The sequence below is a fragment of the Danio rerio genome, chromosome 10 (assembly GCF_052040795.2).
Source record: "Danio rerio strain M-AB ecotype USA chromosome 10, GRCz13ab, whole genome shotgun sequence".
NCBI classification, from domain to species: Eukaryota; Metazoa; Chordata; class Actinopteri; order Cypriniformes; family Danionidae; genus Danio; species Danio rerio.
The window spans coordinates 26,346,195-26,368,692 of record NC_141030.1 but is presented as its reverse complement, the minus strand read 5'-3'; the positions used below and the strand labels follow the sequence as shown (position 1 = coordinate 26,368,692).

Sequence of the window (22,498 nt, the reverse complement as noted above, 5' to 3'; positions counted from 1 at the left end):
TACAAGCTACAGGCGTGGTTATGATAAATTATCAGCAAATCAGAGATGGGAGTTGCTTGCTACACGTGAATTTTGTTCCCAAGCAAACAGGAATGATGGTGGTGTCCGTGCACGGGCTGATGATATTCGACAATACGGGAGTTACAGTACTGAAGTACTGTACTGCACTGGCATTTATCCGGATACAACCTTCAAAAAGCTGCCTAAACTACATTTCACATGTGCTTAAAATACTTTTATGAGGTAAGAAAAGCTGTTTGTTATGATGATATATTGGGCATTGTTTTGATAGTCTTGCGTCGTATGTGTAACAGTTATAAGTGACAGCTGAATCTGCATTTGACAAAGAAAAAGCGCCTAACTCTTATTTTTATAAAAAAAAATTTGTTTATTATTTCCGTGTCTCTACTGAACACGTGCTATTTTATTTTGTGGGATTCAGAATGTATTTTATATTATGTGTAGGTAGTGCATTATGTTGTAAAAGTTCATTTAAATATATTTCATTTAGCCTCTGACTTATTAATTCTGTGCATGTGAAGGGTTTACTTTAACATGTTATGTCTGAAACAACAATTGTGAAAATAAAAAGTCAAAATTATTGTTTAAATATTGTTCAAGAGTATCGGATATAAGATATTTTGTATGTCATTATTATGGACATTTCCTGGTGCCACTAACGTTAAACGTCTCTGATCAGTAGTAAAACAATTATGGTCGTTTTGCTATGTGTTTTTGGTATCACCATGGCTTTTATGGCTTGTTACAGGACATTTAAACTTTAATATTAACAACCTGATTTTTGTGAGATGTAGCTTAATGTGCATGCTGTTTAAGTGTATGTCTGTCTGCATTAAATGTCGTAGTTTCATTAAGTGTTTGTGTATGATGTCATTAATTACACAGGTCTACAGATAGAGGGCTCACATTTAGTTTAACTCAAGTTTTACTCCAATCAATTTTTTTTTTCTTCGAAAGATATCTGTCGAATAGGGCCATATATACTTGCAAAAAAAGTATTGAACAAAATAAATAAATGCAAATCTCCAAAAATCGCCAAGCGAAAATTAATTTTGAATAATAAAAAGTTTTGCTTATATAAATTAAGAACTGCAAAGGGAAACATAATTTCTGAAAAATACAAAGCATAAAAATAACTGCAAATAAAAATCAAGCAGTGCAAAAAAAAAAGTAAAATTTGAAAATTTTTAAAAATCATTTTTTTTAAGTTGCAAATTTTTTTTTGCACTGCTTGATTTTTATTTTCAGTTCTTTCTTTGTTTGCAAATTTCATTTTTATTTCTCAAGGCTTAATTTTCCCTTTTGCAGTTGTTTATTTTTTCAGCAAAATTCATTATTATTCTGATTAAAATATTTAGATTTTCTTGTTTGCAAACTTTCTTTTATTTTGCAAGTATATATGGCCCTAGATTGACTCCAAAGATTATCAAAGAAGATTTTTTTGCGGAATTTTGCTGATTAAAAAAGTCTAATTCAACGACTAGTGGCATTTTGTGAATCAATAATAATACTAATATAATGATAACGACAACAACAACAACTATAATGATAAAATGCAGGCAATAAAAAATTATACTCATTACTCTTAATGATATGTTTGTAAAATAATGATCTGACATTTCTCCTCCCACACAGTAATGATCAAGTAGGTTTCTTTAAAATGCTTGATGCACAGGAAATACAACATCCATTGAAAACCAAAGTTGTCAAGGTAAAGCAAAGCAGGTGAAAACGGAATATATACATGAAAGCATCACGCAGTTGCTGCAGATTTGTCCGCTGCACATCCATAATGCGAATCTCCCATTCCACCACATCTCAAATGTGCTTTATTGGATTGAGATCTGGTGACTCAGTGAACTCATTGTCATGTTCAAAAAACCACCAGGAGATGATTTGTGCTTCATGACATGGTGCGTTATCCTACTGGAATTAATGGAAGTACTGGAAACTAGTAATGGAAACTCAATCAATGTTAGTTTCATGCTAAGCAAACAAGCACTATTGTACACACAGTATTTTAGATTATGCATAAAGCCATGACTGAAGTCATTTACAAGGATCATTTACAAGTTTCTTTGTTAGATTTATTTTAGCCCAGTGATTCAGATCATCATGGACAGAAATTCACAGTACCCGGGCCAACATCTTTGTGTGGGATATATTTTCGTTGCCTTTTAGATCTATAGACCATTTTGAGGGATAAAACAAAATCAATGGTCCTAACATAATTCTTGTTTTATTTCTATAGCTTCAAAGAATCTGAAAAGAGCCATATATTCATAAATAACGTTATGATAGCTGTTTTAACATTAAGTTATCATTGAATTGCCTCTTGTTACAGCTATGAAATAGTTTGATAACAAGCAGGAAATGTTCATCGGCCAATGACATGACCACATTGAAATGGTCTACAGAGAATGATTGATTATTAATCAGTGAGAAAATCTTTATTTAATTTAAACTTAAAAAATAGTCATCTAAAATTGTGTTTTAAATAATAATTTAAATGCTAAGGTTTTTCTATTGGTGAGTGCGTATAAATTGGTATTTGTTGAGTGCATATTTCAATGTTACCCTCTTAGCAACAAATATGGCATTTTTTACTGGGATTCAGAAAATATGCTATTTGCAGTATAGCATGTTATGGAAAGTGCATTATGGAGTTTAAGTTTAGTTAAATGTTTTATTAAAGTTTAAATTTAAATCTTTAAAATGTATTATGTGCAGATGAAGAGTTTACTTCAATGTATAATGTCTGAAATAACTTTTAATATTTAATGTCGGAAAATATCAATTCAAAATAAGTGTTTAAATAATTTTTATGTATTTATTTTTTATTATTAGAAAGTGTTTTTTTATATATAAATGCTTGTAAATTTGATCTGTATTTGCCATTAAATAGCCAAAGATGCTGATATGGCAATAAACTCACTCCATGCTAAAGTCCTGTGCAGTGTTTACTATTATTTTTTCATATCTCTGTTGTTGCTTATTCTATTTATTATTATTTCTCAACAGATGGTTTGCAACTGTAAAGACATCTAAACGGATGAACAGTAACACTCTTGTTTCAACTCAGCAAACAATTAAGATGACCTAGTAGTTCGCATGTGCAAGACAGATTTGATAAATACCTCATTATGAATAATAACAACTTTCAAGCGCCTGCAAGCTGTGGCGGTTTCGCAGATAAAGCAGCTATAGAGATGGATGAAGAAGAAGGGCAAAACAACATTTCACCTGCAATGACCGACAATCAATCTCTATGTCCTGGGCTGAACATCACGAATGAATCTCAGCAAACACATTCAGGTGACACCGATGCCCAGTCCAGCGGGATCGACTTAACGGAGAGGGAGAACGATGGACGTTTGGGACATGGAACCTCAACCTGTAGCTCACTGCACGGAAAAGGCTCAGCCACAGAGACGACGGAAAGCAAGAGGTATGGAATGTTTATGTTGAAATATTTTCATTAGAGGGATAGTTTATCCTAAAGTAAAAGTTCTGCCATCATTTGCGCACTCGTTGCTTGTTTCCAACCTGTTAGAGCTATCTCTTGTTGAACACAAAATAAGATTTTGTGAAGAATGTTGGAATATGAAGAATGTCATAGTGAATTTATCCCTCTGCGAATGTCTTTCCAACATTCTTTAGAAATTATTTTGTGTCTGAAAACAATTGGAGTAAAAGTTGAGTAACTTTCATTTTTGGGGTGAACTATCTGTTTAAGGAATTCAGGAAATGACCTATTGCAACTTCACACAAAAAAAATAAATATACAAAGTAAAAAAAAAAAACTGATTTATTGAACAGATACACTACCGGTCAAAAGTTTGGGGTCAGTAGGATTTTTAAATGTTTTAAAATAAGCTAATTCTGTTCACCAAAGCTGCATTTATTTAATAAAAAAAGTACAAATTGTAAAATTGCTAAATGTTATTGCTCTATGAAATAAGTAGTTGATCATTTAATTGATTAATTTATTTCAGTTATTTTTTTAAAGGTGAATTTTCATCCTCATTACTCCAGTCTTCAGAGACACATGATCCTTCAGAGATCACTATAATATTAATTATTATTCTTGTTTTTATTAATATTATTATTAATGGTAATAGTAATAAAAGCAATAATGACTTGAGTTTAGTCACCCAATATATATTTAGAAATAGAAAGATAATACATTTAAATTCATGCAATATATATATATATATATATATATATATATATATATATATATATATATATATATATATATATATATATATATATATATATATTCATGATAAAATATCAACATTACATAGTGTTAGAAGGTACACATTATGTTGATCTCGAATAACTTTTTTTTTATCAGCATATTTGAATTAAACGTGAACTATCTATCATATCTATATAAACTATCATTTGTGAATGATCATGGGAGTAATTATGTTGAAAATGTTGCTGCTAAAGGAATAATTGACATATTACATAAAAAAACAGATCTGTTGTTTTAAAGCAGGACACTGGAGGCATAACAAAAAACCCTTCAGAATACAAATGTGAAAATATCTGTAAAGTTTAGTGTATCCACAGATAACTGAAGTTCAGTGTTGAAGAAAAACTCTGTTTGAGAAAAAGGCATAAAATATGTATGGATGGTTAAAATCTACAGACATGAATTGACCATTTATGGTAAAAGAAACATATTTGTAAATTTATTTTTGTATTTTTCTTTTTTAACCAAGAAAACTTTATGGAATCCAAAATGCAGAAAGCCTGTTTGTTTGCCGCAGTGTCTATTAAATTGTAATAATATTTTACAATATTACTATATTTACCTGTAGTTTTTTTATAAAAGGCAATTGATGTTGACCTCAAATTGATTTTACAAAAGCGAGTTTATATATAATACATATTTAAACAGAAAGCATATTAAATGCAAATGTCTGCTTTATTGTTTGAAATAATATGAATACCAAAAGATTAAATCACATACTTATTCTGACCTGTGCTTAATTATATAAGAGATTATGTATCTATTACAAATATCTTTTATATAAGAGAATAAGTCATGTGAAATTGTATTACAGTGACTAAACACCCTTGAAGGAACACAGTTAAAGGAAGTTTAAATAAAGCAGTTATTTAGGATTTTGTGGCTGCACTGTGCTCCTTAATGAGAGTCCATTAAAATGTCAATGAATTATTTTAGGTCTAAATATGTGAGACAAGATGTTTTAGTATGATAACTACTTTTACACTGAATGACATGTCAGTTCCTGTAAATCATGTTCAAAAGGTATGTTTTTTTTTTTTCTCTCTAAGAAACAAAAATTAAGCATGGCACATTTGAATATACACGTAATAAACAAAAAAAAAGCTGTATTACACTACTAATGTTTTGGTGCTCGAAACTTGTTTGACTTGTATAAAGATAAAAATAGCTTGAATGCTATTAAAAGTCACTGCATCTTAGCCAAATCTGTAAGTATAATTCAGTGGTAGTTATCTTTGAACCACTTTAGCCAGCTAAAAGATAAAAACAATGCGTATAGGGAGGAGGCATATAAATAGCTCACACATTTAATTTTAATAACCCAATTGCAGGAGTTTGGTTAAACCTGGTACAATTTTCTTTCCTGGAAAAGGATTTCATTTGGAACTGGTTGAGGCGTTGGCACAATGATGAACCTCTTATGGCAAATTAAAACTTGTACTTGTACAGGCTGTGGTTTTTGTTATAAATATTAGGCTTGTTTGGAAACTATAAGCTAAAAATAGTTCCTGGTTTGAAGCGGGAAAACAGAAGTAGTTAAAGTTTGCATCAAAATCATATTTGTTTGTTCCGAAGTAAATATTCTGGAAGTGGCAATTTATTTTTCATCATATCAAAGTCCATTTTAAAGTCTATTCATTTGGTGGCCATGTCTTTAAAATGGTTTATGTGAACAAAACTTACAACCATGAGCCATTAGATACACCACATCACATAGTTTACAATAAATTACTTTGTATTTGTTCCAAATAGTTTTTAACATACATAATGACTTCATTCTAGCCTGAAAGATTGTGTATTGAGCATCTTTCTGTGGCTTGAACGTAGTACTGTATTCTCTATATGAAGAGCTTTAAAAACATGGATGAAAGTTTCACTTTACATTTGCAAACGTCAAACTCATTGCTTGCGGTAGAAAGTTATACCACAGTTCTTAAAGTATTTTTTTATTGTTTTGGCAAACATGAAACAGATCTCAGATCAGAGTATCTTAGAGTGACAGATCTGAGATACAAAATTGATCATTATACAGTGCTCAGCATGATTGAAATTGAAAATGAATATTTGTATCCATTTCTCAGTGAATATAGACAATGTATTTTGGTGCATTTAAACAAAACAGATTTATTAAATGGATATATTTATTAAAATAATATTTTAGTCACCAAATATATTTAGAAATTGAAAGATAATACAATTAAAATCAAACAGAATATTGTTAAAACAAATACAACCTACAACATTCCAACATTTTTCCTTTTTTTTTTTTTTGCTTGTCTCGAATTTTTTGCTCTTTTTAAAATTTGTATTTAATATTTTTTTTTATAACATATAAATTTGGGTGTACTAGATTTGCCTTCAATACTGACTAATCTAATGTATATGCACAAATATACTATTATATAGCTTTCTATTAAAAATATAAATTTAGAAGATTTTATCTTATCCAAAAGTAAATTAACAGAGAAATTAATTAATGTCAAACCATGCTCCCTAACATTGAGAACACAATACAAATCTATATTCAGTAACAGAGTAACTTGATAACTTGACAATAACTAATTGTAAATTTGTAAAAATGTAATTATTCTGGCCCTAATTTTTATTAAAATGGAACATTATCTTCTATAATATCAAAATGTAAAACCTTAAATTTATTGCTTCAATACTATGTTGAATTGTAACTGTGTTGTTTCTAACTGAGAAACACTGTTGGCAAAGCACAGCATTGACCATTTATAGAACATGTTGTATTTTATTGTGGGAAAATTCTATTTTTATAATTAGCGCTATCATGTTATTACCCTGCCTTTTCATTTATGCAAGTGCACTCCCTTACAAAGTCATCCAAAAATGTAATTAATTCTTTTATAAATAGAGCTATTCACTTATCTAATGAAATTGGTTTCATATCCAGTGTATGTCGCAGAAAAACAAAAGCAGTGTAAGTTTTCTCTAATATCGAACGTCCCTAGTGTCCTATTTTTGTATATGAAATGTTTAACTGTATTTAAAATATTAGCAAAATTCAACTATTATAAACTCTCTTTCCTCAGCTCAAATGAAAACAGTCCGTCTCCCCCGAGCAGCTCAGTGTCATTCAGTCTTTTGAGCGGAAGTTCAGAGCAGGATCATTCGACATCCCAAGCATCCAACAGTGACCAACCAGCCCGACTTCAGACCCAGAGAGAGCTGCTAAAAGTCCTGCGTGAGCTGAAGATCCACATGCCAGCAGAACGGCGCAGGAAAGGCCGATCTAGCACACTAGCATCTCTACAGTACGCACTTAGCTGTGTCAAACAAGTCAGAGGTACGTGAAAAAACAAATAACCCCCACCAATAATACAACCCCAACATTAATTTTACTTGAATGAGCATATGTGTGAGGACTAAAAGGGTGTGTTTCGTTGTTTTGCAGCTAATCAAGAGTACTACCATCAGTGGAGTGTGGAAGAAAGCCATGGGTGTTGTTTGGACCTGTCATCATTTACTATTGAAGAGCTAGACAACGTTACGTCAGAGTACACCCTTCAAAACACGGTACGCCCGGACAGGTTACCATGTACACCTACAATATTGTTTACAACTGGTAAGCTTTGCCTATATTTGATCACTTTCAGAGGTAGTTTTTGATCAGACATTTAATCAGATTGCTTTAGTAGTTTAAATAAAGTGTGGCAAGATAAGAAGGAAGAGTCTCAATTAAATCTAAAAACAATCTTGCTCACAAAAGACATTTTTAAACAATTGGTAATACCCGGTGGAAAGCTTAGGCTTCTTGGTTGACCATCATTTATGATCATACCACAAAAATTGCATGTTAAAAGTATAGTTTACCCAAAAATGGAAAGTTATTCACTCTTTACTCATCCTCAAGTGGTTTCAAACCATTGTACGTTTCTTTTTTTCACTGAACACAAAATAAGACATTGTGAAGAATGTTGGAAACCTGTGAAGAGATGATATTAATTATCAAAGAGTCAAGGATAACATATACACTTAATACACTTTAAACTCTTATTTTGTCAGGCTTTCTTGTAAATTGTGAGCTAAAAGTTATAAAATAAAATAGTTATAATATAAAATAGATTCTGCCTGGTTTGAAGTGGGAAAACAGAAGTAGTTCAAGCTTGTATCAGTATAATATTTTTCTGAAGTAAATGTTGTGGAAGTGGCAATTTAATTTTTATATAAAAGTCAATTTCAAAGTCTATACAAAAAAAGACACTGTGAAGAGATTATGTCAACCATCAAGGTCAAGGACAAGCACAAACAAAGACAAACTATTTAACTGCAGGTTAACTGTGAACTACTGGTTATGGCATTCAACATTCTTTAAAATGTCTTCTTGTGTTCAACAGAAGAAAGAAACTCATATCATGTGTTTGTAACAAGTGGAGAGATAAGACACTAAGGGTCTCAGGTTTAAGTCTAATGCATGATTTCTTCCTCTATTTCTCCTCAGGACACGTTCTCGGTGGCGGTGTCATTTCTGTCTGGTAAAGTGGTGTACATCTCATCCCAGGCGGCCTCTCTGTTGCGCTGTAAAGCTGAGAGGCTGCAGGGGGCGCTGTTTTCAGAGCTGCTCGCGCCTCAGGACGTCAGCACCTTTTACAGCAGCACTGCTCCCAGCCGTCTACCGCCATGGTCCTCCTGTGCTGGAACTAGTGAGTGGGCTTAAAATTTTTAAATATATATATATATTTTATTACTAGCATATGTTGTATTTACCATAAATGTTATTAAGCAACTGTGCACATGTTTTCATGTGCCTCAACTAGTAATGCTGGCAGAGTAATAAGCTGCGTCCCAAATGGCACACTATACACTATGCACTATGTACTTATGCACTTACATACTCAACAGGATAGTACATGTATGTAGTGTTGTCCCAAATGGCACACTAATGTTTTTTTACTAAACGGAAATTCAAACCGTTTCCCTGATGACGTTTGACAGTTGCCAAATTAGTTAAATAAACGACCGAATTATCAAATAATACCTATCGTGAGTATTGCCGCATTCACCATCGGGAGGCGATATAATCACTCTCGTAGGAGAATTTTGCTTTCTCCATCCAAAATAAATAAAGTTATCCAACATGTGCGTCTGATAGCTCCGCCCCTTCCGCTACGTAAGCAAACCTGCGGTCGTTGAGTGCGTGAAGTGTCCATCATTACACACTTCATTTTAGCGGCTGAATGAGTGCATCATCCGGGTAATTAAAGTGCACTTATTATTTTAAGAGTTTTCAGTGTGAACACACTACTTGCACTATTTATACTACAAAATGGCGTAGAATAGTGCATAAGTATGCGATTTGGGACGCAGCTATAGTGTATTTTTTAGGCATGGTGTGGTATGGGTACACTACTGAAATTGCATTGGGTCAAGGTTATGCCTCACAAACATGTTTTTTTATGGTAATTCATGTGATTCTGTATCATTATTGGTTAGAAAATGCTGCCAAATGGAATCGGTTATTGACAATAATATTAGAAAACGATTTAACATGAATGTCTAAATTGTTTTTAAATGAAATTGCTGAAATTGACAAAAACATTTAATTAAAAATTCATAAAATTCATTAATTCATAAACAAGTGGCAAATATGAAAATAAAAACTAATTCTTAATATTAATATAGTTAATATAATAATGTTAATACTATAAATATATCATTAATATAACATAATATAGATATAGTTCATATAATATTGTTAATAATATAAATATATATAATTAATATAACATAATATTAATATAAATAAAACCACAATACTAAAAGATACTGAAATAACACTGCTGCTGAAACAATCAGTTTGCAGATGTTTTTGTCTTTTTAATCTTACTATTTCATTTGAAACCAGATGTTCTGATGCTGTGGATTGCATACAACATACTGCATTTTAGTGTAGTTAAATTTTTTAAATATTTTTATTGTGAACGTAACTTTTATGAGCTCGAAAATATTGTAAGTATGTGAGGAGGTAATAAAACAACAACAAAATTGTAATTTTAATAATATGTTATTTTGTAAAAGTTGTCCAAAACTGTAGTAAAAATTCTGTATATATTAAAGCCCCTTTTGTGTTCAGGCTCACAGGTGGACTGTGCTGAGGAAAAGTCAATGTTTTGCCGGATCAGCAGAGGCAGAGACAGCAATGGAGAGGTGAAGTATCACCCCTTCCGTCTCACACCATATCAGCTCACCCTGAGAGACTCCGACACGTCCCAGCCTGAGCCCTGCTGCCTGCTCATCGCAGAGAGAGTTCATTCTGGATACGAGGGTAAAACAAGACACATTCATGTACACAGCACATACAGTATCATTCAAATTTTTGTGGTCAGGCAGATTATAATTTTTATTCAGCAGTATAATATTATTCAGCAAGGGCAAGTAGAGACTTTTATGCTGGTACAAAACAATTCTGCTGTTGATATGCTTCATATTCATCGTGTCATGGTTTCCAGAAAAATATTAAAGTTAAAAAATATTAAAGATATCATATTTTAAATATTAAAGTCAAATCCCTAAACCGTTGGATCAGAAATTTTAAGAATGTTTTTAAGAAGAAGGATCAGGTTATTTTAAGAAAATTTGAGTGATTTCTGTCGCTCAATTGAAATCTATTCATCCAAAACTTTAAAATATACATCGAACAACAAACAATCTTTAAAACATAAACTGAATTCCTGAAGGGCGGCAGCTCTGCACAGTTTTACTCCAACCCTAATAAAACACAGTTGATTCAACTAATCATGTTGTTCAAGACTACTAGAGACTATTAAAGCTGAGGTTACATGGCTAGTCCATTCATTTGCACGCGAATGCATAACGCAAGATCGTGCAACAAGTTTCGCAGTTTGCTTTGTTGGAAAGTCCAAACTCTGACCTGTTAAATTGCATCACATGATTGCGTGAGACCAATCGAAGATCATAACATGACCTCTCTGGACAGAAATTTAAAATATGGACCAATCGCTCGCTTTTTAAATGTCTAATCATCTGTGCAGAGCTGTGGCCCTTCAGGAATTGAGTTTGAGATGACTGCTTTACAGCATTCAGATTTGGTCAGGGAAGGTCAGTTCTGCTGGCTTGATAAGTGGGAACCAATGTGGTTTATTTTTGTATGACACATTTGAGCTTCTGTTTATACTTGCAGATCAGATAAAATCCAAAAGTAAAACTTAAAAAGCGAAGTTGTCTCTTAAAAAGTTGTTTTGTATGGAAGCATCAGAATTGTGGATTGCATGACTTCAGTGGTTGTTCAAAATCTGAAATAGATTACATGTTTGGAGCAGCATGACATCCTCTCTTATGAGCCAGAAAATGTATGTTAAAGCTTATACATTAAAATTATTAGCATATTTAAATTATTTCTGAAGGATTGATTACCTCAAAAGTGGTGTAGTGTGGGACGATCACAATAATTTGTTACATTATAAAATATATCATAATAGAAAACACTTCATTTAAATTCTAAAAGTTGTTTGCAGGATCACTATTCTTATTCCTCTTACAAAGAAATAAATGCCTTGGTGAGCATAACATAAGAGACTTTTTGTTAAGAGATTTGTTTTGTTAGCTAACTGAAACCCAAACTCACTGTCATGAAAGCATAATCTCCAAACTCAAATAATTCAAGAAACTTCACATACCATCTATTATAGATTATAATGGCTTTAAACATTGTTCTAGTATCACTTTAATTACTCTAACTACATCTTATTATTAGCCAAACGTGCACTTAATTGAACAATCACCCTTATGTAATATTGACACCTAATTAAACACACCCTACTCTCGGTTATTGTTGTCTGTCTCTCGGTTCTGATGTGTTTTGCTTTTTTGAAACAGCGCCTCGTATCCCAGCAGACAAGAGAATATTTACCACCAGTCACACCCCGAACTGTCTCTTCCAGGAGATTGATGAAAGGTTCGCATGTTTTGTCACAATTTAACCATCCATGTCTATTTTGGAGTAGTTGCAATAATTTTCTCCACTCTCGTTTGCAGGGCTGTGCCATTATTAGGTTATCTGCCTCAAGACTTGGTTGGGAAACCGGTGCTTGTTTACCTGCATCCAGAAGACAGACTGCTCATGGTGGCCATTCACAAGAAAAGTGAGTCGTTCATTCTGAATTCAGTGGTGAATGTTTGCAAAGTAAGACTCGTTAATCAAATTTTCATCTTTGCTAGTTCTTCAGTTTGCCGGACAACCTTTTGATCACTCGCCCCTGCGTATGCGTGCAAGAAGTGGTGAATATCTGACCATTGATACCAGCTGGTCTTCCTTTATCAACCCATGGAGCAGGAAGGTGGCTTTCATAGTGGGACGCCACAAAGTTCGAACGTAAGTGAAAATAAAAATATTCATGAGCTAAAACAAAATTATTTTTGTAAACTAAAACCAAAACAAAGGCTAAAACTATTGGTCAAGACTTGAATGAAAAACTAAAACGGAAATTTGAAAAAAAGCTTTATTGTGAATAAAATAAAAAACATGTTTTCAGATTTAACAAACATGCATCCTCTTGGCACCAATAACCTTAGTGGTAAAGTTTACTGTAGTGTTCATGATGACCTGAGTTTGATTCCCAACTCAAGGATCTTTGCTGATTCTTCCACTTTCTGCCTGCTCCCCACACATTCCTGTGTCCGCTCTCCATTGTCCAGTCAATTAAAGATTATAAGCAATTAAAAAAACATTCATCCTGAGGTGTAAAGAAATCTCATCTGGTCTCATCTGAGATTTTTTTAAGGAAATACCTGTGGATGGCACTTCTTGTACGTCAAAACATCAGTCAAGCAAATGTCCTTCATTAATTTCCTTCAGCTTTGTTGCTTTATACATCAGGGTTTGCCACAGTGGAATGAACCACCAACTTATGCAGTATATGTTTTACACAGGGGATGCCCTTTCAGTTGCAACCCAGTACTGGGAAACACCCATACCCACTTTTTCACACACATACACTACGGCCAGTTTAGCTTATTCAATTCACCTATACCACATGTCTTTGGGCCGTGAGGGAAACTGGAGCACCCAGAGGAAACCCACGTGAGAACAGGGAGAACATACAAACTCCACACAGAAATGCCAACTGGCCCAGCCAGGACTTAAACCAGCGACCTTCTTGCTGTGAGCTGACAGTGCTAACCACTGAGCCACCTTGTTGCCCCTCAAGTGAATGTTTATATAGAAAAACATTGCTGTTAAATGATTTCTACTTCTTATTCATCTGTTCAAATGTTAACCAGACATGTTTAAATACATCATCTATGATATGAATAGTTGTAGCTTTCTTTAAACTATTATTTTGTTTTTATTACCAAGAGGTTTGCACAGGAGTTAATGTAAACTATTCATCAACATTGTACTTTTGCTCTAAACTGGTGTTCCTTTAATTCTGCTTAACTAGAATAATTACTAAATATGAAACTAAAAAGAAATAAATGTGCTCACAAAATATGTTCGTGTTTACAATAAATAATGATAGACTCGTGTTCATTGTGTGGATATATAGCACCACTGCACTTCAGGCATCCTGAGTTTGAGTCCTGGATTGCAGACCTTTCCCAACCTTGTCCCCTCTCTCTCCAACTTCACTTTCTGTCTAAATGTTATCCTATCATAATCAAGTAAAAAAACTTGAATAAATAAATGAATTAAAAAGTAAGTAAAACGTTATTTATAGCCAAATTAAAAGTAATTAAACTAAATAATTAAAAAATATATAAAGCTATAATAACCTTGGTCAAAACGGAGATCTAGTGTTAAGCGGTGTAACAAAACTCACTTTCGTCCTGTAGGAGTCCGCTAAATGAGGACGTGTTCACTGCTCCTGAGGGTGAAGAGATGAAAACCATGTCTCCAGATGTACCGCAGCTGAATGAACTGATCCACAGGTTCCTGGTTCAGCCCGTTTACGGTGGCAGCTCACAGGGGTACGGCAGCCTGGGCAGTAGTGGCTCACATGAGCACCAGCAAGGTGCAACTTCCTCCTCTGAGAGTAATGGACATACATCTGAGGACCAGATCAAGCCCAGGAAACCAGTGAGCTAATTTATATTGATCAGTCCAGATCGTGTACACATGAAAGCGTTTGAATTTATACAGTGCTCAGCATAATAATATTTTTCTCCATTTCCCAGTGAATATAGGCAATGTATTTTGGTGCATTTAAACAAAACAGATTAATTAAACTGATATATTTATTAAAATCATATTTTAGTCACCAAACATATTTAGAAATTGAAAGGTAATACAAAATATTGCAACAAAAAAATGACAACCTACAAAATTTCAACAAAATATTTATTTATTTATTTATTTTTTGCTTATCTTGATTTTTCCTCTTTTTTTTCTTTTTTTTTAATGTATTTAATATTTTTCTATAACATCAAAATTGTGGTATACTAGTTTCTGAGCCGTTATCTTAAGTTATTTTGTTAGATAAGCTCCAGATTTGGCTTCAGTACTGACTAATCTATGCACAAATATAATTCGCACAAATGTAATACTGTATAGTCTAAAATACTAATTTAAATGATAGATTTGTGAGGGGTGTACTTTTATATTCTGAGCACTGTATAATGAAACACTAGTGTAAAAAATGTTTCACCAAGGGTGAATTTGGTCATCAAAAAAAGTTAAAATAATCATGTTGTAAAAAATATTATTTAAAAAGTTTTAAAGGACCATTTGTGGATTTACTATATTTTTTAATGTATTACTGTGATCGCACAGATGAATTATTAGTAGCCATTACTTCAGTTTTTAGTGTCACATGATCATTGAGAAATAATTCTAAAGCTGCTAAAGTTTTACATGTGAAATGTTCATCTTGGAATAGAAAGTTATATTAAAAAAGCATTTATTTTATTTATTAAGTTTTCACTGTCACTTTTGATTAATTTAATATATCCCTGAGAATGTAAGAATTTATTTATTTATAAAGCATTTACCCCAATTTTTTAATAGTAGTTTAAATACAGTAAGCACTAGTAATAGTTCTGTTGTGCTGGGTATATTTAAAAATGAAAAATATTAATTGTGTCCAATCAACTGGTTGAATTTTTTGCATGCACAATTAACATAAAACAGTGTTTTTTTTCCCTTTGCAATGCTAAATGTGTCAGCTTTTCAAAAGCTAGCTCCCATGTAAAAATTGTGCAATCTTTATTTCTTCGTCCTGTCTAGATGACATTTGAGCAGATTTGTCAAGACATGCACATGGTAAAGACCAGCGGACAGCAAGTTTTCATTGAATCACGAAACCGACCACCAGCTCTTAAACAGGGCAGCTTAGGTAAAAAGTTTCAACCAATAATCACCTCACTTGATCTCTTTAGCCTGAGGCCAAATTTTAAGTGACGTTACTGCTATCATGTTTCAGAAGCACTGGCAAAGGCAGCAGATACAGCAGAGGCCTCTGCTAGAGATGGTCTGGCAAGTTTAGCACTGTCCAGTCCACCCAGGAAGGAGCTGCCTATGATCTACTCATACCAGCAGATCAACTGCCTGGACAGCATCGTACGGTGAGTCTCTTGTCTGTATTAGTGTTGACAAATAGTTTAAATTGTGTGATTTGTATTTTATTATTATTAAATAAAATTATTTAATTACATTATTAAAGCTTATTTTAAGAGACAAAGTATGTTGAATAAAACTTTTTAGGCTGTATGTGCGGTATGTGCATTGGATATGTAGTGATCTTATGTACATCACTGTTGTTCAGATATCTGGAGAGCTTTAATGTCCCTGGCACTGTGAAGAGGAAGTGTGGCTCTTCCTCTTGTACAACCTCTTCTACCTCTGATGATGATAAACAAAGGGAAGGAGCTGGAGCAACCCAAGGTTAGTAAAAAATTACTAATGCAATATTCACCCAACACTACCTATAAGTATTCAGAAAGTCAGAGGCAGAGCAGAATCATTAAACCAGTTAATTTAGGTATTCCTTCAGTATCTATTCATGAATGTTCTTTGTGAAGATGTGCAGAATTCACTCTTCAGTTCACTCTTCCTTTCAAACATAGCAGAGACTCTTGTGGTGACCGAGGGGTCAAAGGTCGTTCCTGCAGCACCGGCACACCCTCTAACCCCTCTTGCTCTACACTGTAAGGCCGAAAGCGTTGTCTCAGCCACTTCGCAGTGCAGTTTCAGCAGTACTATTGTTCACGTTGGTGACAAGAAGCCGCCTGAATCAGGTCTGGACAATGACCTATGGTATTGTGGTCTTGTATTTTATTTAGTGCTATTCTCAAAGAAGCTATCTTTTCTGTTTGATCTACATCCAGACATTGTAATGATGGAGGAGCCACCAACCACCCCAACAGCTTCCACGTCAGCACTCGCCACCTCTGTTGCCTCTCCCATACCAGTAAATCCCCAACCAATGACTTCCCCCACTGCAGCTGTGCATGAGAAAGAAAAGGAGAAAGAAAGGAGAAGTGGAGGAAGCGCAGGGAAGGGTCTCACGAAAGCCATGTTATCCGCACATACTCAACAAGAAGAGCAAGCCTTCCTCAACCGCTTCAGAGACCTCAGCCAGCTGCGGATGGTCCAACCTAGTGGGCTGCCACCACCACGCAGATGCACATCTATACCTGGAACAAAAGGTACCTGAATTGTGCAGTTTTCAAGAATTTGTTATTTTGACCCATGCACAAGATGAAAAACTCTCTTTCTGGAGGGCCACAGTACTGTAAAGTTTATCTACATTCCTAATCAAACTCACCTTTAAAGACAGAACCAATGTTTTTAGGATTACCTGAATATCATTGGTAGGTGTGTTTGATTAGGAATAGAGATGAAATGTAGTAGCCCTCCAGGACTGAAATTGAATATCCCTGACTCCCTTTTTATTTGATTTTAGGAGTGAACAGCTCCCAGAACTATCCTTCTGTAGGCAACACCAGCAGTCGTCGGCATGGCAGGGGTGGGAAAAGACAGAAACATCAAGTAGATGGCAACATTCCAAACAATACCCCAATTTCTGCATCTGGCCCCTATAGAGGACCTAATCCTGCTCAGATAAGACCCAACTTCCCCTCTGTCCAGCAATCTTCCAACTCTTGGGCTCCATCTGCTGCATCCCAAACCAACGGTGCTCCAGTGGGTACATCTTTTCCTCCAAGCTACATGACCATGTTTCCAACTTCCTCACCATTCTCAGTAACCCAGATGGGAACTGATCCTTCCCTGCAAACAGGAGTCCCTAGATTTCCAGCGCAAGGCTTTCCTTCAGTGATGCCACCAGTCATGACATTCATGATGCCCAACTACATGTTTCCACAACTCTCTAATCCAGGATCACAGTTGAACCCAGCCAACTCCCAGCTCAACGCCCAAATGAACTCCTTTGGGCAGTTCCCTCCCCCTGTTGTTCAAATGAGTGTACCAATGTTCAATCCTGCAATGGGGCAATTTTATCCTTTGGGCTCCCAAATGAACGCTGCTATGCCTGCAATGATTCCCCAGCAGTTCTACAACCCAAATTATCAGTTAAATTTTTCCAACTCTCCATCAATGCCTGCTGCAAATGTCAGCACTACACCACATGGACAGTCTCGCTCCAGCACACCCCAGTCCACTGGGCCACAGGCTGGTGAGAGGGATGGGGCTGGATCTCCTTTGTTTCAGTCTCGATGCTCTTCCCCACTTAATCTTCTACAACTTGAGGAATTGCCAAGCAACAGAACGGATGCTACACAACAGACTCCACCTCCAGGGGGTGGGGCAACACAAGGCGGTGTGGTAGTGGTGCAAAATTCCAGCAATCGCAGCAACACTCAAGATGCCAAACTAAATGACCATGTAAGTATTAAGGACTATTTTAAACTCTTTGGTTTTTCCAGAACCTTGCTTCTTAGCTAATTTGACCTAATTTACTTTAGCCTGAAGTCAGTGAGTCCAACCAGGATGCGCTGTCAACGTCCAGTGACATGTTGGACCTACTCCTGCAAGAGGATTCCCGCTCAGGCACTGGGTCATCAGGGTCAGGGTCAGGGTCTGGCTCCTTCGCTTCTGGATCAAATGGATGTAGCACATCTGGAAGTGGCACTAGTGAGTAATTTGTTCCTGTATGCTAAGTTCTTAAAGTGATAGATCACCAATGTACTGTTCACTCATGCAATTCCATTTTTCCCCTTTATAAATGTTAATCTTAGGGAGCAGTAATACTAGCAAGTACTTTGGAAGCATAGACTCCTCAGAGAATGACCAGAATCACAAACCAGCATCTGGAGACCTGGGAGGGGAACAGTTTATCAAATTTGTCCTGCAGGACCCAATATGGCTCCTCATGGCCAACACAGATGACAAGATCATGATGACATACCAGATTCCTATCAAGTAAGACCATTTTAACAAAGTAAAATTGTTAGTCAGTCTTACAAATCTAGATTTCGACTACTGCAGAGTACAGATCCAGTCATGTTCTGACACCATTGCCGGTTAATTGCAAATAACCAAAACCTTGCTCAGAAATCTTAATAAGCTGGTTTTAGTACTGTATACATTGTTGTTGGAAGATAGACTACATCATTTTGTGAATGTTTACAGAGACAAAGATTCAGTACTGAAAGAAGACAGAGATGCCCTGAAAGCTGCTCAGAAGCATCAGCCTCACTTTACAGAAGAGCAGAAGAAAGAATTAACTCAGGTTCACCCGTGGATTCAAACTGGCTGCCTACCAAAAGCCATTAACGTTACAGTGAGTAGCTCTTCGAATTACACAAAGTCTGTACTCAAAAGCAGACCAATTATTTTCTTCTTTCCAATGCATTCAGATTTAATAGATGTAGTTCTGATGCAGTTCTTAGTGTGTATATCTTTTAAAATGAGTTATTACCAATAATTATATGCAGTAATATCCTACACTTTACTAATTCATGATGGTGGATGAAATTAACTCTTAATTATAATGTGTTCAACACTGAATATTGATTGAAGAATGTTAAAAATGGTTTAGTCTAGTTTATGGCAGACTGATATTTGTTTGCTTGTGTATGCTTCTAAGAGTATTTAATTTGTGTAACAACATGTTGACATTATTTCACACAACTCATGCAATTTAACTTACCTTGCTTGTAAGTTAAAAGTTGTTTCTTCTTTCACAGTCTTGTACAGGATGTGAATCTCCCCCAGATTCCTCCACTCTTCCTCCATTTGATTTGGAATTCCATGAAATGGATCTCAATGTAGTTTTGAGGGAAGAGGCCAAACAAGAAGATAAACTTGCAGAAACAGCCTTTCCCTTGAGCCCCCCATCATCTGATAATGAACAAAGAGACAACCAGGCCAACCTGAGCACATAGTGGACCATTACTGAGGTGAATGCAACATCATCAGCAGAGGTGAAGCAGGACCGTAGACTGCTGGACAGTGATTGGTTGGGTTTCTGCCTCATTTGTTTTAGGACCAAGTACCCTGTTGAACCTATGTGGATGGTTTTAGCTGATACTTTACTGGTCATATGTTGGTCTAAGCAGCAAAGAACCAAAAGAATCCTACCTTACAATTATTTGCTGTTTTTTTTTCAACATTCTTGAGTTTGAGAAGTTTATGATGTTGAATTCACTCAGGTTGATCAGTATCAAGGGCATATTTTCACATCCTTCCTTGAAGGTATGTGTAGCTTCATAACCAGACTTCTGGTTAGGGACACATTTGAGTTGTTCATCTGTTGGACAAGGTGACTGTTTAAGGAAAAGTGTTGTTCCACTATATTATGCTTCCAGGATCTCATAATTATTCATGAGCCTGCCTGGCCTTATCCAATGACAGGTGCTGTTTCATAACTATTAATGACACCATGTGACTTTTTTGTGTTTTAGGCAGTTCATCAAACTGTGATGTTTTTTTTTTTTTTGTTTAGTGTTGAGAAACGAAAACATAAGTGAGGCACTTATTTAACAGACACTGTTCCTTTGCCAATTTCCCATCCATTTAACATCGTTCTTTAAAATGATGGACAAGTGGATGGGAAAAAAATCCTAGTTTCTCTTACCAGTTACCAGCAATCACAGTATGCCTCTATCCTGGAATTCAGTTATGTAGGGGATGTTTTGGCATCTTTCGCTGTTAAGTTGAGCAACATAATAATGGTTTAGAACCTGATTGTTGAGAACCTGATCTGCCACCCAAAAAAAGTAATTTTGTTGGGAAAAAAAATCTATCTATCTATCTATCTATCTATCTATATATATATATCTATATATATATATATATATATATATATATATATATATATATATATATATATATATATATATATAGATATATATATATATATATATATATAGATATATATCTATATATATATATGTATATATATATATATATATATATATATATATATATATATATATATATATATGTATATATATATATATATATTTTCTAGCTAAGCTGCTGATACATTGCTATCATTTGCTCCCATTGTACTTACATATTTGTATTCCTGCATTATTTTGAAAGTAACTACCCCAGTACTCAAGGGGGCGATAGAGGGACCTTTAAAATGTTAGAATTATCGATGCATACCAAATGAGATAAATCTGTCTTCTAAGGCCACTTTAGAACAGGAACAATCACGATCTCGATATAGACAGGTCATTTCTAACTCTGCCACTTGAGAGGATTAAAGTATTTTGGAGAGTACAGGTGATGGACACTTTTCTCTCATGCTTCTTTCCAACAATTTAATTTGTTAAACCTTAACTGACTCGGCAAGAACAGTTTTTGGCCCCAAACAGAAGGTAAACCTTTCGAAAGGAAAAAAAAAAGAGAGATATAAGATCTTTATAATCTAATGCAGCCATAATTGTGTATAGTAAAACATGTTCCCATGTGAACTTACTCTGATTTAAGATTCACCAGTTTTATGAGCAGCACTCACACAGGCAGATGATTGTGGCTGGACACTCCTCAGGCTATAAATCGAAAGCAATTGTGAACAGAGGCACTTACTTGCAAATGAAAGGCACTTTACTGTTCCTGATTAAAAGGAAGAACGGTTGCAGAAAGCCAGCAGCCAAAGCTTACTTTTAGTGTTCATACAATCAAAATGCTAAGACACATATTAAGTTTGCTCAGCTAAAATAATTAGCATTCAAATATTTACTGTTTTAGGTTTTTTTTCACTGGTAAAGTTTTTAAAAAGTATTTATTTGTACAAATAAAATTAATATTGTGCATTTTGATGTGCGGCTTTCAGTCACAGAGATATAAGAAGGTTTTGATATTATTAAAGCCATAGAAGGGAAATAATGCTTTGATGATAGATGCAAGTCTTGCGTCTTAAAGCCTCTCAGATGTGCTTGATGCTCTTTTTTTTTTTTTGATGTTTCATAGAAGTACAAGGTTACTTCTATTATTTTTTTTAAGGTTCCTGTGTCTTGTTTAGTCACTCAACAAATGCAACACTGTGTTATTTACATGTTTAATTTACTTGTCATGTTTCCTGTTGCCCTCAGATTATTTTATGAGGGTTTTTCAAAAGCTTTTCTGGGAAAGCAGAAAGGCCCAATCAGTTTACATGCAGTACAGTTCTTTTCAAAACTTCTGTTGAATGTTCAGGAATTGTAAATTGAATTTATACATTTACCATGTCCCGAACAAGCATTTTTTTTTACTTAAACTTGTTTAATATGTTTTTTTTGCCTTTAATCTAAATAAATACGTTTTTTATTATCTGTTTTGACCCTCTTTTTGCTACCATACGCGAATTGATCTTCATAACCACAAGAGGGCGTACTAATTTATCTGGCAACATTCACTAGTCTTGACATTGAGTGTGCTCTGAATTATCTTCAGACAATACAAATATTTTGATTTGCTAATAAGATTATGGCTCGTCTTTCATTTTTCAAATGCTTCAAACTGTTTCCCAGCCCAAGTTGCTGAATTGAATGTGCATATAAATGTCTGAGAGAGGCGACACATGGAGAAAAAGAGAGCATTCCACTTTCTTTGCCTACTTTCCAAAGCTTAAATCTCAACTTTCCCCGAATCAAGAATGCAGCTCAGACTGTCAACTTACTCTCATTTCCAGATCCCAAACTGTTCAGATCAGCAAAACACAAAGAGTTATAAGCTCTTCTTTCTCTTTCTCTCTGAAAGATACACTTTTTTTGCTGTTTGTTCAAGCTACTTGTTTAAATTGAGCTAAAACAACACAATTCCTCAGGTTTTTTTTGGCA

The 22,498-nt window shown here is 34.6% G+C and overlaps 1 protein-coding gene and 1 long non-coding RNA gene across 8 annotated transcripts in view; one reads left to right on the top strand and one right to left on the bottom strand.

The window, feature by feature from the left end:
- LOC147842056 (uncharacterized) overlaps positions 1 to 22,498 on the bottom strand; it is a 592,784-nt gene that overhangs the window by 92,182 nt on the left and 478,104 nt on the right. The gene's annotated exons all lie outside the window — the stretch shown is intronic.
- per1a (period circadian clock 1a) lies at positions 89 to 21,991 on the top strand. 7 transcript variants are annotated; one of them, XM_087269611.1, is made up of 21 exons: positions 89 to 243; positions 3,043 to 3,469; positions 7,342 to 7,595; positions 7,704 to 7,825; positions 8,751 to 8,952; positions 10,383 to 10,574; positions 12,146 to 12,224; positions 12,305 to 12,411; positions 12,488 to 12,641; positions 14,102 to 14,345; positions 15,492 to 15,600; positions 15,691 to 15,829; positions 16,030 to 16,148; positions 16,331 to 16,501; positions 16,592 to 16,912; positions 17,170 to 18,110; positions 18,191 to 18,359; positions 18,464 to 18,647; positions 18,858 to 19,008; positions 19,415 to 20,322; positions 20,961 to 21,991. In XM_087269611.1, exons 2-20 carry the CDS (start codon positions 3,165 to 3,167, stop codon positions 19,610 to 19,612), a joined length of 4,161 nt encoding a protein of 1,386 aa, XP_087125737.1. In that variant the 5' UTR covers positions 89 to 243; positions 3,043 to 3,164; the 3' UTR covers positions 19,613 to 20,322; positions 20,961 to 21,991.

Bases quoted from the DNA above. Each gene is read 5' to 3' on its own strand.
- per1a (XM_087269609.1), top strand. From the start codon at position 3,165: ATGAATAATAACAACTTTCAAGCGCCTGCAAGCTGTGGCGGTTTCGCA. The intron at 10,575-12,145 runs GTAAAACAAGAC...TTTTTGAAACAG, and splicing joins AGTTCATTCTGGATACGAGG to CGCCTCGTATCCCAGCAGAC. The intron at 16,149-16,330 runs GTTAGTAAAAAA...TTTCAAACATAG, and splicing joins AGGAGCTGGAGCAACCCAAG to CAGAGACTCTTGTGGTGACC.